Source organism: Coturnix japonica, chromosome 14 (genome assembly GCF_054131305.1).
Source record: "Coturnix japonica strain WE chromosome 14, WE-NBRP24, whole genome shotgun sequence".
Classification (NCBI taxonomy): domain Eukaryota; kingdom Metazoa; phylum Chordata; class Aves; order Galliformes; family Phasianidae; genus Coturnix; species Coturnix japonica.
The window spans coordinates 6,243,863-6,262,586 of NC_140676.1; the positions used below are offsets into that span (position 1 = coordinate 6,243,863).

General features: G+C 43.2%; 1 protein-coding gene across 12 annotated transcripts in view; it reads left to right on the top strand.

The window, feature by feature from the left end:
• Positions 1-18,724, top strand: part of AGBL1 (AGBL carboxypeptidase 1) — a 460,538-nt gene that overhangs the window by 263,151 nt on the left and 178,663 nt on the right. For all 12 annotated transcript variants that reach the window (XR_014934298.1, XM_085515376.1, XM_085515383.1 and 9 more), the window contains one exon: positions 16,129-16,295. Coding sequence is in view for 11 of the 12 variants with exons in the window: in XM_085515376.1 (XP_085371502.1) it covers positions 16,129-16,295 (167 nt within the window). In the remaining variant the exon portion in view is untranslated. The remainder of the gene's footprint in view (positions 1-16,128; positions 16,296-18,724) is intronic.

Genomic DNA, 18,724 nt, shown 5'->3' on the forward strand with positions numbered 1-18,724 from the left:
ACAGGGGCTCATATCTGCTGTAATAATGTAGAATATTCAGTTTTGATCTCTGTTGTTTTTGTTTGCTGGTTCCTTCCTTTTGATACTAATCGTATTCTCAGCCAAAAGAGTGGTTTAAAAAAAAACCATCAGCCATCAGACTACTTGTACCAGCGGACATCTGGGTTGGCAATAAAGTGAGCCTTTGGACTCCGCAGACCTATAAATCCCTGTTAGCAGCTGGTGGCAACTGTTTCACCTGGAGGAACTTATCTTGATGTCTGGCATCTGGTTGTGTGGTCTGTATTCCCAAGACCCTTCACAGGATGTCCCTCCTAATCCAACCTTCAGTAAAAAGATCATTCTTTCTCCCTGGGCCTTTTGGTAAAATATGTCTGTTAAGGTAACTTTCTCACATATTCCAGCAGCAAGAAGCATCCTGTATCAGAATAATCACTCTAACACCCATTAGAACACAACCAACAAGCCCCTTCTTTGTACTCCCATCCTTCACCTTCAAAGGGAGCAGTTACCAGGCTGGATTCCTCACCAAACAGTGTGTCTCTTTTCTCTCTGATCTGAACTGGACACGTATGCCTTTTGTGCTTTCCTGTGTATCCTTGGCTTGGGAAATCAATGGTTCCTTTGTTGCTTTAGAAGTGCTAATACAATGAATTCTGGAATTGTAGTTGCTTACTGTCACTGATCACTTGGAAGTGTGTTAGGTGGGGAAACCAGCTTTGGCAGCTGGCTGAAGATAACCAAAGAGAACTTGTGAAATGAAAAAAGATAGAAAATTGACATGAGGAATCCTTCATAATATAGGGAGAAAGGCGCAGTGTAAGGGGACAGCCATACAATATATGTGAAATTTGAGAAACGAGAAAGGAAGGCTCAGAGCTGCAGATGGCTCTGTGTCCTTACCTCTCACTCATGAGTCTCTTTATGAAGATGTGTTTAAAGTAAATGTTTAAGGAGACCAACAAAGAGAAGGTCTTGGGCTGATCTGTGAATATGTGCATGGCAATTTAACTGCAGGAGCTGGCGTGTGGCGTGGCCCAGGCAAGGGGACTGCCATCGGGTAGAAGTTTTGCTCTGGTGCCAATGGAAGCAGGAGTCAGAGGAAATGAGGGATTTAGTATAGAACAGACTTAGATCTGGAAAAAAGAAGCATGCTCCAAGGCATAATCAAAAGGCTCTGGAAGGAAACAGTGGACCCTCAGGACTGGAATAATAAGGAATTGTGAAGGCTGAGATTTGGATGCATGCTGGAGCTGTTTATGCTGTCCTGGGGCCACAGGCATGTTGGCAGAGCTGGTAGGCAGCCAGGACAGGCACAGAGCAGAATGCTATGGGATCACTCTGTCTGTTTTACACAGGAAGACAATGTCTGCACATTATCTGTTGGTGTTATTTTATATTCAACCAAGGCTGCAACACACAGAATCAGGTAAACCTCAGGTTTTATTGCTGTAAGAGTTATAAGGGAACAAAGGAACTGAAGATTCAAACTGGTAAAATCATTAATAATGACCAGTGGGGTAGATAGCAGACATCTTAAACATGCTAAACAATGCGCTCATTCTGATTCCTTATGTTTTAAAATTTACTCCAGAGGTTGAGAACCACCAAAAAAAGAAAAAACCTACGAGCACTGGAGAAACACAAGGGCAGGGAAGCACAGTGACTGAGTTAATTGCCTTGATGGCATGAGTGAAGGGAGATGCAGTATACAAAGTCTGTCATTTGTCAAGACTCATACTTCAGTGAGCAGCATTGGTGGACATCCTGGGTAAGTCAGAACTAAGAAGAAGAGAGTTTCCCTCACCCATAAAAACCCCAAAGGGATTGGAGTTTTGGGGTGAGGCACAAAAAGATCATTTGTATAGTGAAAAGCTACTTAAAAGTCTGGAAAAATAGGTGGGATGTATTAATCATCACTGGGGTGGGAAGAAATGGATAGTAAGGTGACTCCAGCTACCACTCTGTGTTGGTCTGTATTTCTTTAATGACTGAGAAATGAGGAGAACAGTAAAATGCTAAGATTTACTGTTTGCAGCTGATATGAATTATACAGTAGGAAGGAGGACAGCAAGACTGTGGTTACGGGAATGGAAGATAAAATACAGACGGTGGCGGGGTAAAGCATGTTTGAAGGAATAGTTTAAAGCATTCAAACACATGGTTGGGTTCTGAATTAGCTCTGACTGTTCAGGAAAACATAAGTAGCGATTAGAAAGACAGCTCAATAAAGATATCTGTACCATGTGCAGCAGCAACAATAAAGAAGAAAGTGAGTAAGATGCTTGTGTATGTGAGAAAATGTAGGCTTGGAAGATGCTATAATATCCCTATAGACGTGAATGGTAGTACCTCCTTTGGACTGCTTTGTCTGTTATGAGTTATTTTCTTTGTAAGGCAAAAGAGATAATGAAAGGGGGGGCTAGAGGAAGCACACAGTGGCCTGGAAGGCAGATTCGATATGGGAGAGTATTAGTGATACTTGAGCTATTGAGAGAGAAAGGGAAAGAGTGCAGAGAGCTCAGCAGTAACACTCTGCACTGTGCTGGGGAGAGGCTTCACAGTGATGTGGATATTTGGTGGCAGCATAGCAGGAAGCAAACTCGCCACCCCATTAAATTCCACTCCATGTAACGTTGCTATCAGGCCAACATGCAGCTTTGCCGGTCTGCTTGTGTCTGTAATGTGCTAGCATGGGAACAGAGCACCAGAGATCCTGTGGGGCAGACAGCTATCAGGCTGGAGCATGCTGTGATGTCTGGGTCATGCTGTGCTGGCTTCTTTCTAAATGCACTCTAGTGCCTAAATCATTATGTTGGTGCAAAAGTGATACCATGATCCATCCTGGGGTCTTATTTTGTATGGGGAAGAAAAGCATGCTAGCATTGCTGTGTCATTTTGGTCAATACATATTTTCATCACCTCTGGGATGGGCAGAATGGCATATGTTTTATCAGAGTGAGAGGGAAAGGCTTCAAAGCTTTCTATATTGCAGATTATAGTATAGTGAATTTCAAAATAAAATCTACTTTGTAATTTCCCAGTAACTATAAATACTTGCTCTGCTTTAAAGCCACACAGAAAAATAACAAGGTGTTGTGTAACATAGAACAATATGGAGGGCATTTCATGAAAAGATACAATTGGTTCTTTATATAACACATAATTAACCAGGAGAACCTGATAGTGAATGACATTATGGAGACAAATACTGTACTAAGAATGTTCAAAACAGGTTAGACACTTTCTGAATAGCATCTGTATTTACGTTAGCCAGAATAAACATCATAAATCCTTTTGTTGCCAAGCATGTGGTGATCACCAGCCAGGATTAGGAAGTTATTTAACTCCCACGGTGAAATATGGCCAAATGAGTTAAACTCATAGCTGAAAATGCTTGGGTGGGCCTGGAGTCTGCTCACTTTTCTGTATGCTGAAGTTATTCATACAAGCAGAGAAGTGGAAGAGAGAGGGAGGAAAAGTGATCCAGGGATTAAACTGCCAATTTAGGACTTGCAAAAATTCAACTTCTTGCTTTCCCAGACTGCTTTTATGAGCTAATTCATTTGACACAGACTCTCAGATGTACTTAGAGCTCCACCTCACATTTAATCTTCAGGCACCTCAGGCTATAACCTGGCTGTGACTTGTTCCAGGTTCCATAGAGTTCACACAGCAGAAGGTGTACGAGTGAGAGAAAGCCGTGGGTAGACTACAGATGAATGTTGAAGGCACAGTCAGATGGGGTAACAGCAGTTAACCTGTTGCCGGTACTGGAACCTGCATTAAAGACAGAAATGTTCTTGAACAAAGCACTTGGTTGTCACCAGTGTAAAGTAGCTTTCTTTTCTTAAACTGCCCCAGAATCGCTGTATGACCTTGAACAGTTTCCCCATTTCTTCTTCTTGTCTGCCAAGTAGGAGAGTTAATTATCTGGAGCACTATTTGTTTTCTTTCAAGAATTAGCACTTATTTTTTCTATTTATTTTCTGTTTTGTTGTTGTTGTTGTTTTTCCTGACAAACAAACAATGACAACAACAAAAACATACTGACAATTCCCACTACTTTTGTTCTTTGCCCTCTGGACCTTCTTTATGGCTCAGCTATGTTGGTTTTGCTTTCTATTTTTGTCCATCTTTTATTCCTGATTCAGCCACTTTTCACAGTTATGCCCCACATAAATGTATGCATTGGTCCCAGTGATACCCAAGAAGTGATCTGGCAAAACTGGACCTTCTGGTACCACGTACTACCTTCCATCTCAGGAAGCAATGCGAAAGAGGTGCACCAGCATCCAGCAAGTATGGAAACGTTCCATACCCAACCACTACTGCTCTGTGTGAGTGTGCAGTCTCTGGGGGAGGGTGATGAGAATATATCCCCATCATTATGCTTACTTTGGTTGGCTATCTATGCTATCTGAATAAGTAGAACTTGACAACCAGTTTTACCGTTTGCTAAATCCTCAGTTCTCTTACAAACAGGCCTTTCAGGCCTCTTCCTGCTCTCTGATCTGCTTTCCTCCATCCCTTGAACAATCTAGCCTGTAGCATCTTTAGCCAGGGAAAGAGTCCGTTTGAATGACAAATCAATAACCCATCTTGTGACGAAACAAAGAAGTTTGCTCAGTCCCAGCTGAATCAGAGCATCAGCTAAATTCAGCAGATTTTCAGGGAGGGTTGACAGCAAGCTGGGCCTTGTTTCCTCACCCAGTAGCCAAAGTACTGAGGAAAGCGAGGATGGGCATTCATAACGAGGCACACCTCTCCAACAGTGAGATGGGGATTGAGGTTTCCATTAGTTTTCCTCTTGTTATCATTCCTCCACATCAGCATCCACTGACCTCAACCACCCCTCCCTTTTTCTCATCCTTTTATCTCTCCAGTCCTTTTATCTTCTGTCTTTAACTCAACCCCTCTCATCTTTCTAGAAATTCAAGCTACCCAATTTTTTTTCTCCATCTTCAGCCTTTTCTTCTTGCTTAATCCCTTTGAAATCTTTTGGCCCAAATTTCTATCCCCTAAACTTTGTCTGTTTAGAATGTCATACCTACTGCTTAGGGATCTCTGGGCCATGAGAAAAACTGGCTTGTTCCCTACTGTCCTCATCTCAATAGCTGGTTCCCCATTGTGCATCAGCATGTTTTCTTTCACAGGGGTTTAAAGGACACTATCTTTTGGGGCTGGCCCAGGCTAAAATTTCATCTGCAGGCACCAAATGTTTCATTCAGCTGTGTGGTTTGTCCTGTGCAGCCTCGAAGTAGTTTCTATTAGTATTCCAATGGAGAGCTCACTGATGGAATTAGTGGGAAACCAGACTGCCAATTTATTTATATCCAGCCTTAGGGCATAACCATTGTGCATGTGTAAAGCTGTTGAGATGCAGAGTATATTCTGCATGTGTGTGTATATGTGTTGACTGGAAGTAAGTTTGCAGGGAAAAATATTGCCTCAAGGATTGAACAGTGCCCAAAAGTGACCGTACTGTGTGCCAAAGATCCCTTTTCTCTGAACGCAAGAGAAAAATGATGGCTCTGAAATCTGTTGTCTACTTGTGTTTATTAATATCTTTCAACTCCAGTTTAACTGCAGCTCTCGTTACCCTGGTGGAGAGAGAAAATTCTAATTTAACTTCTGGAGTCCTTCCACCTTCAACAATATCTGCGTTATGAAACTATCGCTGCCTTTGGCTTGTGGGGTTGTTTAAAGCATATGAGTAATGAATAACGAAGTTTTCCCATTACATTGTCTCTTAGCCTGTGATGTGTTTTTGGGTAAATTGAGAGACGTTGGAAGCATTTAGTTGTGAATATATAGTTGATGCATCAGTGCTGAATGCGAATGAACTCTTGTTCCGGTATGATTTCATCAACTTTCATTAGGAGAATTTTTATTGCCATTATCTTGGCCAAATGATAAATCACGGAATAGCTTTCTTATTTTTCCCCCTCCTTCCGTGTTTCCTATTACTGTGACACAGTGTCAGTTAGGAGATGCAGATGAACACCTCACTGCCCTGTTATGATAAAAACAGTTTGGGCAGAGAACAGATGTACTGGTTTAACTAGACCAAGAGCTAATAGGTTGTGTTCATTTAATTCATCTGATTAGCCATGTTGAGTTCCTCTGGAATGTTTCTTCCCACCAAATCATATATACAGATACATCCAGATATTAGAGCATGGTGATGTCTCTTGCCATACTGTCTGCTGTGGTATGAAAAAATGAGAAGAGATTAGCAAATAATGTCTAGTTCCATTATTCTTTATAACAGCCAGGAAACTATAAACCTGTTATCCTTTAACATTATGTCTTCAAAAGACATGCATGAGGGGGCCCAGGGGACCAGTGGGCATATTTGTATTGCGCAGCAGTGTGTGTATTGAGCCAATGCTGATCCAGACTGGCACTTTCATGTTATGAAGAGCAGAAACTATGCAAAGATATGAGCTGATCATCAAAGTAGAATAGCTTTGTTAGCATATCCGTGAGGCTAAACTAATTAAGACTGATGATCTTGTCTGCAGCTTTCTGGTACAGTTTTCTGATTCAGACTTTGCTTAGATTTTGCTGGCTTGGAAGACTGCACTGCACTCTGCTTCTCATACAGATGCCTCCAGAGGAGGATGGAGCCATGTAGGATTGTGATGGGGAAAGATAGGGTCTCTGAGAGTTCAGGACATTGCAGAGGACCTGATGGCAGGTAGAACAGCTTCCTCCTGCATGGTAGTGGCAGACGGGTTATATATTCTCACTGTGAGTAGAAACAATCCAGCTTCACTGCTGTGGAGCTTCTTAACCAAAATCAAAAGTTCACCACTTCTCTTTCTTTATCTCTTGTAGAATTTCAAGAATTTCAAGCAAGGCAGGAGGGGCTGGTTTCTACCCAGAGCACCAGCTCTTGGCACTGCTGGCAGATATCATTAATGCTGTTAGTTTGATGCATCAGTTCTGTCAGCATCTTCACTTTAATGGTAGTCACCAATGCAGCTCCAGCTCCTGCCTCTGCTGAGAGCTGAGGAAGAAGAGGGAGAGCATTGTCTGAGTTGGAAAATAAAAGACTGCCTGTGTTTGAAGTGAATTAAATGTGTTAACTTGTAATGTTCTAGCTGAGGTTTCCAGCTGTTATTCCCAAGTTGTCTGTTCTCGAAGCAATATGGGTCCATCATAAAGCAGCTAACTTCAGAGCATGAGCACTTACTGTCTGAGGCTTCTCAGGTGTATTATACTTTTATTATTATTATTTCTCTGTTCATAGTTTCCTAAGGCCTCTTCATATCCTGAATAAAACCCTGGGGAATTGTAAGCCCACAGGCTGAGTTTTAGCACTGTCACTATTCGCATCTCCTGGATTGATAGATATTTAGTGTGCTGCCTGGATCCTGGAAACAGGACCCTAAGATACACCCCAGGGAAAGCCCCAAGATGTTCTTTGTATTTTTTACCCCTGAGAGAATAATTCCTTTGCTGTGGAAGTGACTTATTTTTGCTCAGAAATGTCACCATTTCCACCTGCCAATTGTAACTGCTACACTAAAATGTCTTCTGAAGTAAAATAATGGAAGTGAGGAATCTGTGTAGAGCTGCTAGGCCCTCGTTTTGTATTAATGACCATTGGTTCCTCTAAGCCTCTTCATCTATTTTCTTACCATTATTAATAATTACTATAGTTCATTGCACCTGGCTCTTACTTAGCAAAGCTTGCAGTACAGGTGATTAGGATGGGAGAAGAAATGGTGTTAGAGATTTGCTGACTGCTTTAAAGATATTTAAGAGACTTTCTGAGAGCAGAAGTCAGATCTCCAGAGTCCTTTGTCTATGCCAGGCAGGGAGGCTCTGTTTTCTCATATTGTTTGTGTGCTCTTCTAGGCACGTCCTCTGCTTATCTAGCTGTCCAACCACTCAGTATATGTACAAGCTCAAAATAATGCATTATTTGTTCCTATTCATTATTATAATTACCTATTCATATTTATTCATATAGTTTGAGAAAACAAGCAGAATTTCAATGTGGTTACTATAGGAAAATGTGTTTGTTATCAGATAGGGCTGCTTTAATGTTAGATTTTATTTGCATGCTGTACATTTGTACATGCTGGACTTGCTGGAGTTGAAGTGAAGGCATTCACCTTGTAAGACATTTTGTGGCCTCTAACAAACACGAACCAAAAGAAAGCATTACAAGGGAGCTGTAGATGGTCACTTGGGAAGCCTCTTTTTTCCATCCACCTCCATGCTGTTGGCTCCCAATTTCTCTCAGCTGTGCAGAAGATCATAGAGAAATTATAAGTGCAACCTTACATACATAGGAAACAAACAAATTAAAGAAGACAAAACAAAACTAACTACGAAGAAACAGGAGACTGGAGCTCAGCCCCCTGTTATCAGTTTGTCATGGTTTTGTAATTTTGCTATCAGTATCAGTATTCCACATCATAACATCATGTAAAGTATGGATACTTCTATTGAATGTGCAGTCCACAGAAGAAGACTACATATCCCAGAGAACAACAGGGTTAATGATAAGTCACAGGACCAGGACGCTGTATAATCTCGTTCCCAGGCTGGAGTGCCCTCCTTCTTCTCTCGAACTGCTCGGAGAGTGGGAAGCGTTCCAGCCGTGTCGCCTAGAGTTCACAGTAGGCCTCTCGGTTTTCGGGGACTCTCTCTCTCTGTTTCGTTCAATTTGTTAGCCTCAATTATATTATATTGTGTTATCTTGTATTTCGGTATCGTATTTAGTAAAATAAGTTTTTCCTCCTTAGATTGTCGCTGTTTTATCCCACTCCCTTTTTCCCCCTCCTTTCCGGGCCCCGGGAGGGGGCCCACGGGGTGGCTTCCCCTGTCACGGGCATAGGTAAATCTAAGTAACCCGTGACAGATTTTTGGTGGAGAATGCGGGCATAGAGCTTTTTAGCTTTTAGAACAACTCCCTCTTTACTCTTAAAGAGCTTCGTTAGGGGAGTGTTATCTTTTCGTAGCTGCTCACTGAGAACGTGACCTTGAAATACCAGACAAATTGTCAACATTAAGGGCTGCTGTACATTCTCAGCACTGCTATCTAACTTTTGTGTAGAAAACAAAGGGATTTCTTTCTCCCTTAGAGCAAAGCTAGCTAGCTCTGACTTTTACAGAGCCTGCCAGCTATGAATCCACTCTTCATCCCAGTTGCTCTGTTTAAGGGATTGAAAGCAATTATGATCTTCTTAAAGTACTGGTCAACTATTAACACCATAATTTGGTGTTGTGGAATTGTGCAGGTATATAGCCTAATAAGGTGGATACTGATGGAGACACCTGCCTGGTACTTTTATGAGATGTGGTATGGTCAGAATTTTGGCACCTACATCCCAGATGGAATTGTGAATCTTACAAACACTTGCATCCCAGATGGAATTGCGAATCTTACAAGTACTTGCATCCCAGATGGAACAGGCAATTTTACAAACACCACCATGTTTAATTCATTGTACAGGCTAAAAAAACCCTTTTTATTTAGGTTGTACTCTCAGATTTCCACACGCCTTTCAATAACTGAGATAGGGTTCATACTTGCATCCATGTTATCACTATTAATGAATGCATATATGTTCCTATGCATTCGTTCTATGCGGAAGTCTCCTCCAGAACCAGAGAATGATGACTGGCAGGGAATATGGAAAGGTTTAGGAAAAGTCTTAGAAGCATGGGGACCCGCAGTGTCATGGGATTTCACTCTTGAACACCTAAGGGACCCTAAGAAATTAAGTGAGTATTTGGGTCAGAGATCTAAGGAGGTAAACCTTATGTGGGGTTTGGCTTATGCATACCGTGCTTTGTATCATACTATTCTGGAGAGAGAGAGTTTCCGATCTGAGATTCAAGCCCAAGTTAATTCTGATCAGTCACAGGAGGCATCAGTAGCAATATCAGTTGCCCCTGTGGAAGGCAAGAAATGGAAACGGGTGTCCACGCGTCTAGAACGAAAAGAAGGAGAAGCACCGGGGGGGGGCTGCAGAAGACCCAGGTGCTGGGCATGGAGCAGTACCGAAAAAAGCAAAGGCAAAAACCAAGAGGCATGAAGAAGAGACTGATGATGAGGAGGAAATCACCTATTGTCGACCTCTGAAGCTGACTGAAATCCAAGGCTCAAGAAAGGAGTTCACACGGCGTCAAGATGAAGGTATCCTTGCTTGGTTGCTTCGCTGCTGGGACAACGGGGCCAACAGCTTGTCTCTAGATGGTAATGAAGCTCGCCAACTAGGAAGCATTGCCCAAGATGCAGGTATTGACAGAGGGATTAGCAGATGTTCGGATGGAGCTGCCACTCTCTGGTTGCGGCTGTTAGAAGCCGTGAGAGAAAGGTACCCCTATAAGGATGCTTTGAAGCCTAAATTTGATAGTTGGAATACCGTCCAAAAAGGTATTCAGCGCCTGAGGGAATTGGCCATGGCGAAAATGTTGTACAGCCCTGATCCAAGCGAACTTGACCCTGAGAGAGTGAGGGCCGATCCTGACATGTGGCAGAAAATCACAAGTACAGCACCAGAGAGAATGGCACAGTCATTGGTAACAGGTTCTAAAGGGTTCGTGGACAGATGGCCCCGAGTTGTTGAGCTGATTATAATGCTTCAAACCACCGATCAGCAGCTCCCTCAACTGCATGCCGCAGTTTCTGCCATCTCACGGCTAGAAAACCGAGTAGATGAAATGTGCAAGAAATTGTTTCCATCAACTAATCGTAATGATGATCCCGTAATAGTATCAGAAACAACTGATGAAGGTCAATCCTCGTACGGGCCACCAGGTCTAATGAAGGATCTGATCAAAGTATTCCAGTCCTACTCCTCACCTGCATCATCAAAAGTCTCAGCTGTTAAACGCACACGCTTCCCAGCTCGAGCAAAGAACAACAGTACGATTGCACCGCGTGTTTCCATGTGGCGCTACCTACGTGACCGTGGAGAAGACATGAGGAAGTGGCATGATCAGCCCACTTCTGCACTACGAGCACGGGTGAAAGAACTACTAGACATACCAACCACCAGTGGAGTTGCTCCAGTCATCACAGGTAACCAATAGAGGGGCCCTGCCCTCAGTCAGGGGAGGGAAAGGGATAATAGAGTTTATTGGACTGTGTGGATTCGATGGCCTGGCACATCAGAACCACAGGAATATAAGGCGCTGGTGGATACCGGTGCACAGTGCACCCTAATGCCCTCCAGTCATGAAGGGACAGAATCAATCCATATTTCTGGAGTGACTGGGGGCTCTCAAGAATTGACTGTGCTGGAGGCTGAAATAAGCCTCACTGGCAAAGACTGGCAAAAACATCCTATTGTGACTGGCCCAGGGGCTCCATGTATACTGGGTATTGATTACCTCAGAAGGGGGCATTTCAAGGATCCTAAGGGGTATCGATGGGCCTTTGGGATAGCTGCTGTAGATATGGACAACATTAAGCAGCTGTCTGTTTTGCCTGGCCTGTCAGAGGACCCGTCTGTTGTGGGGCTGCTACGAGTAAAAGAGCAGCAGGTACCGATTGCTACAAAGACAGTGCACAGACGGCAGTATCGCACCAACAGGGATTCCTTGCTCCCCATTCATGATTTGATTCGCCAGTTAGAGAATCAGGGAGTGATCAGTAAAACTCACTCACCTTTTAACAGTCCCATATGACCAGTGCGTAAAGCCAGTGGAGAATGGAGGCTGACAGTAGACTACCGTGGCCTGAATGAGGTCACCCCCCCATTGAGCGCTGCTGTGCCGGACATGTTGGAACTCCAGTACGAGCTGGAGTCAAAAGCAGCCAAATGGTATGCCACCATTGACATTGCCAATGCCTTCTTCTCTATTCCTTTGGCTGCAGAATGTAAGCCACAGTTTGCCTTCACCTGGAGGGGCATTCAGTATACTTGGAACCGTTTGCCCCAGGGGTGGAAACACAGCCCAACCATTTGCCATGGGTTGGTCCAAACTGTACTGGAACAAGGTGGTGCTCCTGAACACCTGCAGTACATTGATGACATTGTTGTGTGGGGTGATACAGCAGAAGAGGTTTTCACAAAAGGAGAGCAGATCATCCAAATTCTTCTACAAGCCGGCTTTGCTATTAAGCGAAGCAAAGTAAAAGGACCTGCCCAGGAAATTCAGTTCTTAGGTATAAAGTGGCAGGATGGACGTCGTCACATCCCAACAGATGTGATCGACAAAATCACTGCCATGTCTCCACCAACTAGCAAGAAAGAGACACAATCTTTCCTGGGTGCAGTAGGCTTTTGGAGGATGCACATTCCAAACTACACCCTCATTGTAAGCCCCCTTTATCAGGTGACGCGGAAGAAGAACAATTTTGCATGGGGCCCTGAGCAGCAGCAGGCTTTTGAACAGATTAAACAAGAGATAGCCCGAGCTGTAGCTCTGGGGCCAGTACGGACTGGACAGGATGTAAAGAACATCCTCTATACTGCTGCTGGAGAGAAAGGCCCCACTTGGAGTTTGTGGCAAAGAGCCTCAGGAGAGACCCGAGGCCGACCCCTGGGATTCTGGAGTCGATCATATAAGGGGTCTGAAGAGTGCTACACTCCAACTGAGAAGGAGATCTTAGCCGCGTATGAGGGGGTTCGGGCTGCTTCTGAAGTAGTCGGGACTGAAACACAGCTCCTTTTGGCACCTCGACTGCCAGTGCTGAACTGGATGTTCAAAGGACAGGTTCCCTCCACTCATCATGCTACCGACGTCACCTGGAGCAAGTGGATTACGCTGATTACACAGCGAGCGCGAATGGGAAACCTCAATCGTCCAGGAATCCTAGAGGTAATCATGGACTGGCCTGAAGATAAAAGGTTTGGAACATCACCAGCAGAAGAGGTATCACGTGCTAAAGAGGCCCCACCATACAACGAATTACCAGAAAATGAAAAGAAATATGCCCTATTCACAGACGGATCATGTCGCATTGTAGGGAAGCATCGCAAATGGAAAGCTGCTGTGTGGAGCCCCACACGACAGGTTGCAGAGGCCACCGAAGGTAAGGGAGAATCAAGTCAGTTTGCAGAGGTAAAAGCTGTCCAGCTGGCCTTAGATGTTGCTGAACGGGAGAGGTGGCCAATGCTGTATCTTTATACTGACTCATGGATGGTGGCAAATGCCTTATGGGGGTGGTTACAGAGGTGGGAACAAAACAACTGGCAACGGAAGGGTAAATCTGTTTGGGCCGCTGAATTATGGAAGGACATTGCTGCCCGAACAAAGAATATGGTTGTAAAGGTGCGCCATGTGGATGCACATGTGCCCAAAAGTCGGGCTACTGAAGAACAACAAAACAACCATCAGGTAGATAAAGCTGCCAAAATTGAGGTGGCTCAAATTGACTTGGACTGGCAGAATAAGGGTGAATTATTTCTAGCTCGATGGGCTCATGAGACCTCAGGTCATCAAGGAAGAGACGCGACATATAAGTGGGCCAGAGACCGAGGGGTGGACTTAACCATGGACGCTATTGCGCAGATTATTCATGATTGTGAAACATGTGCCATAATTAAACAAGCCAAAAGGATGAAACCTCTCTGGGAGGAAGGGCGGTGGCAAAAGTATAAATATGGGGAGGCGTGGCAGGTTGATTATATCACCTTGCCACGATCTCGCAGTGGTAAGTGTTATGTACTCACCATGGTAGAGGCAACCACTGGGTGGCTTGAAACATACGCAGTACCCCATGCTACTGCTCGAAACACCATATTAGGTCTTGAGAAACAAGTCCTGTGGCGACATGGCACCCCAGAAAGAATTGAATCTGATAATGGGACACATTTTAAAAATTCCCTTATAAATACTTGGGCCAAAGATCATGGCATTGACTGGATTTATCATATTCCCTACCATGCACCAGCTTCTGGTAAAATTGAACGATATAATGGGTTGTTGAAAACTATGTTGAAAGCAATGGGTGGCGGAACATTTAAGCACTGGGAGAAGAATCTGGCAGAAGCCACTTGGTTGGTGAATACTAGAGGATCTGTCAATCGTGATGGTCCTAGTCAATCTAGCCCCCTACACACTGTAGAAGGAGATAAGGTCCCTGTTGTACATGTAAAGAACATGTTGGGAAAAGCTGTTTGGGTCCTTCCAGCTTCTGGAAAGGGCAAACCTATCCGTGGAACTGTCTTTGCCCAGGGACCTGGGTGCACTTGGTGGGTAATGCAGAAGGATGGGGATGTTCAATGTGTGCCACAAGGGAATTTGATGCTGGGGGAGTGCAGTCAATAATTTTATGTATTTATATGTATATATGTTTGCATGTGTAGTGTATTTTAGTTATTATAGTTGTACATTTAGTTATGTTACATGTAATTCTACTGTTTAGCTATCATAATTTTACATACGTGTATATATATGTATATATATATATTTACCATGATGTAATAATGTAGAATAAGGGGTGGAATGTCATGGTTTTGTAATTTTGCTATCAGTATCAGTATTCCACATCATAACATCATGTAAAGTATGGATACTTCTATTGAATGTGCAGTCCACAGAAGAAGACTACATATCCCAGAGAACAACAGGGTTAATGATAAGTCACAGGACCAGGACGCTGTATAATCTCGTTCCCAGGCTGGAGTGCCCTCCTTCTTCTCTCGAACTGCTCGGAGAGTGGGAAGCGTTCCAGCCGTGTCGCCTAGAGTTCACAGTAGGCCTCTCGGTTTTCGGGGACTCTCTCTCTCTGTTTCGTTCAATTTGTTAGCCTCAATTATATTATATTGTGTTATCTTGTATTTCGGTATCGTATTTAGTAAAATAAGTTTTTCCTCCTTAGATTGTCGCTGTTTTATCCCACTCCCTTTTTCCCCCTCCTTTCCGGGCCCCGGGAGGGGGCCCACGGGGTGGCTTCCCCTGTCACGGGCATAGGTAAATCTAAGTAACCCGTGACACAGTTACTGGTATATTATATATATGAGATATATATAATATATGGGCTCTGTTACCTGTAAGATGTGCACTAACAAACACCGAGTGAAGGGTCAAGAGCAGGCCATGCTGGTGTGGAGCACACACTGTGCTTGTGGCTGGTGCCAGGGCTGTGAGCACGGACTTATGGCAGTTGCTAAGGAAACAGTCTTGGAAATGGGATTGGAGTTCTTGTCAGAAGGTTGGCTGCAGAAATGGTTTGTGCTTCAAAAGCACACGGGGCTGATACTGACAAAGGCTGCAATTGTTCAGCAATTGATTCAACCCCTGGTGTGATAGCATTAAGGAGTAACACATTATGTGATCACTAAATGCCAAAGATGAGGGATTTTGCAGTTTCTTTGGGTTATTTTCGGTGACTGTTTTGTGGTTTTGGAGGGTTTTTTTGGTCTCTTGCCATCTCACTGCTTGTGAGAAACTACCAGTAATTACACCGGATTACTCCTATGTAGGCCCTTGATGTGTTACTTTTTTGTTGGGTCTTTATTTTTTTAAGTAGTGAAAAAGCATGCACAGACAATTCAAAGTCAGGGCTCTTCCATGTGAGGATCCACAGCTTGAAGGAGTCCTCTTGGAAAGGTGATGTTGATAATCCCAGTCCTGTTTGTGCATTTATTTGCCTTCATGTCCCTACTAGAGACATAAGCTTTTAATACACTGAGAAATTCCTCAGAGTTATTTGTTATTTTGCAATTACTTTGTAATTGATTTTCTTAAAAAGCAATTCATAACTTGTTAAAGATGTTCCCTCCTTCCCCTCTTCACTGTTTTTTCTCTAATCTCTGCCACTGTCCAGTATTTACAGTCATAAAACCTATTTGTTTCCCATTGCTTAGGGAGATGACGCTTCTAGAGAGAGAAAAATGATGAGACCTAATGATTTGTAAGAGTGTATTTAGTCAGATCCTCTTGGGGTATGAGTCTAATTTGTACAGTGACAACTTCAGTGTAAGTAACCAAAGCAGTTACACTACTTGCCTCTGTTGCCTCTGTAAAATAGAAGCTATTTTAGAATAGATCCTGTAGAACAGATGCTATCATTGAATTCATGATTGACTGTATGGGAACCTGAATGAGGTGATACTGTAATACTAAGAGCTGTCCTTCTGAAAAACAGTCTCCCAACACCTGCGCTTTGTACACTCAGCAATGAAACTTCCTCCTTTTTTCCACCAGGGCCTGCAGCTGGGAACTCAAGAGCTGGAGGAGATGGGAAGCAAGTTTTGCCTTGCTCTGCTCATTCTGCACCTCAAATCCTTGCCCTGCAGCAAGAAGGTGATGGCTCAGGCAGCGCTACTCCTAGATCTGGAGGAAGAGATAACAATAACAGACCGGGCACAAAGGTCAGTGACAGTTTCCTTACCAATTTCATTTTCCTCTAGAAATATTACTTGAGCATATGGATGGACTGTCCCAGTGAATTCATCAACAGGAAACTGAAGTTTCAGGTGATACTCTGTCCACCTCAGATCTCCTCTGTGGAGTCAATCTCCTACAGGGAAGATGTTCTCTAGGTGAAGGACTTTGATGGTATGATTTAGAAACAGTATGCCTGATTCTGCAAGGATTCGCACAGTCATTCCTCTTTTCCTCACAGCATTGTATCCTACAGACATATGAAGCATAGGTTTGTGATTTTTGGTGCGTGTGATGAAGTCATTATCCAAACAACCATATGGGAGGTGTTTTTTCCTAATTGCAAAATTCATTTCTTAGCTTCCTGTGTTCAATGGGATGTATGCAAGTGAGGTTGCCTCATATGTGGGGAATTTGGCCTGGGTAAAGGTCAGAGTATGGGATGCTTCAGCTGTGATGAAGCAGAAATGTATGTGCTCTTTCTAAACCATGCTATTCCTAGTGCTACATGCAAGCACTTACTCTTGCAATAATGTTTTTCCAAGACAAATGGAGGAAAAAATAACTGAGTGATGTGATATGATTTGAAGTTCCCAGTGGGTTTGTTATCAAAGAGTGCTTCCAGCTTCATCAATGAAAAGCCAATTTTTTCTGTTGCAGAAATGCCCCCATAATTTACAGCAAACTTCCAGTCTTCCCCCTGCAGGAATACTTAACTGACATTCGCACCACCTGTTCCTCATGCCTGAAACCATTCTTACAAGCTTGTTCGTGGTTTTTAATGTTTATGGGGAACAATGAAAAAAAGAGAACTAAAATATAGAGACATTCCTTTCGTATAGCTGTGCTCACTTGTACATATGAACACATAAATGAAGCAATTAACATGTATCCTAAATGGTTTCAGTACTGGGGACAGCCATCCGAGAAATCGTTGGTGTCTCATTAGAGAGAGCTACTGAAGCCTGGCCAGGTGGATGAATTTGAGATATAAATCAGATTTTCCAATTCTGAATTAGAGCTGGAGGAGTTTTTGCATGAAAGTAACTTCAGGGAAGGAAAATATTGAACTCTGACTTGTCCCAGACACTGAAAATAAGCCATCTGGTCATACCAACTCCATGAGCACTTTCTCTCATTTGTGTGGTTTTCCATTACCTTTTTCTTTGGTTGGTTTCATGTTAGTTTGCATTCATTTCATTTTTCCTGATGTTGTGTGGGCGATGAACCTTTACCAATATAGCAGCTCTCTAATGACAAATACTTTTAAAGAATTTAAGAATTAAAGAAAAATCCCTTACCTTGTACAGCTCCCATGCCATTCCATATGTTTTTGTGGTGGTCAAAAGCAAAGCGCTCTGTCCCTTCAAGGTTCTGTGTCATCTGGGGGTGGGATGCCACTGCTGAAAGGCAATGTGATGGTTACTTGTTCATTTTCACTCCAGTGGGTGGAATTGCAGATTTATGGAGTTCTGATGGGTTAGGTGCAATTAGTTGGCATTTGTAGTACAAGTAAACATTACATTGTTTGCTCCTGTCTAAAGATTTGCCGTATTACAGGAGCTTTTTGCAAAAGATCAGGAAAAGGGAGACGTGGGGACCAAGGGGCTTGGCTTGTAAGCGTATTCTATTTTACGATAAATAATTCATTGAAAAGGATTGTGCAGCTTATTGATTCTGATTCAGAAAATTAATATTTTGCTTCTGGGTTTCTTTGAGTCTCGCCAAGAGAATTGCATAATTTGATTTTAGAGGGAATAAGAGGCCTAAAGCAACCAAAGGAAGAATGCAGAATAAAGAGAGCACAGTGCTATGGGCAGGAGAGTAGCTGTATCCAGGCCTCTCCCCCAGCTCAGACTTTGAAATAAAATAATGTATAGACTATGAAATAAAAAACTGATTATCCATCAGAACTGGAGGTTGCAGTGTGGAGTTCCACTCGGTCTAATCTTACTCTGTAAAGATGAAATCCAGTCTTTCTCCTTTTAGGTAGCACAGGGAGCTCAGCAGAGTCTTTCTGCTTACTGGTGGTGTGTCACTACATCAATGGTAATTATAGTCTACTTTTGCCAAGTCTAGAGCTGTCTTTCATGGTTTAAGGAGCAGGAAGTGTTTATAGCTTAGAACCAGTGCTGTTGTCTTCTGTAGTTATCACAAAAAACACTTGAACACTTTCTATGCTTTCCTCTTGTGAGGATGGAAATAACCCAAATTATTTTTGTACCTTTGCCAAAGCAGAGTTGAACTCGGGGCCTGCAGGTGCTACACAGGAGCGACCTAAATGGTTACACTGTGGGATGTCTTTCTTGTGTGCTTTACACTGTGAGCAGAGGTGGTTTAAACACCTTGCAGGCAATCCCTTTTCCAGACCTCTGTACTGTGTAATGAATAGTGGGTGTTTAAGTGGGAGCCAATG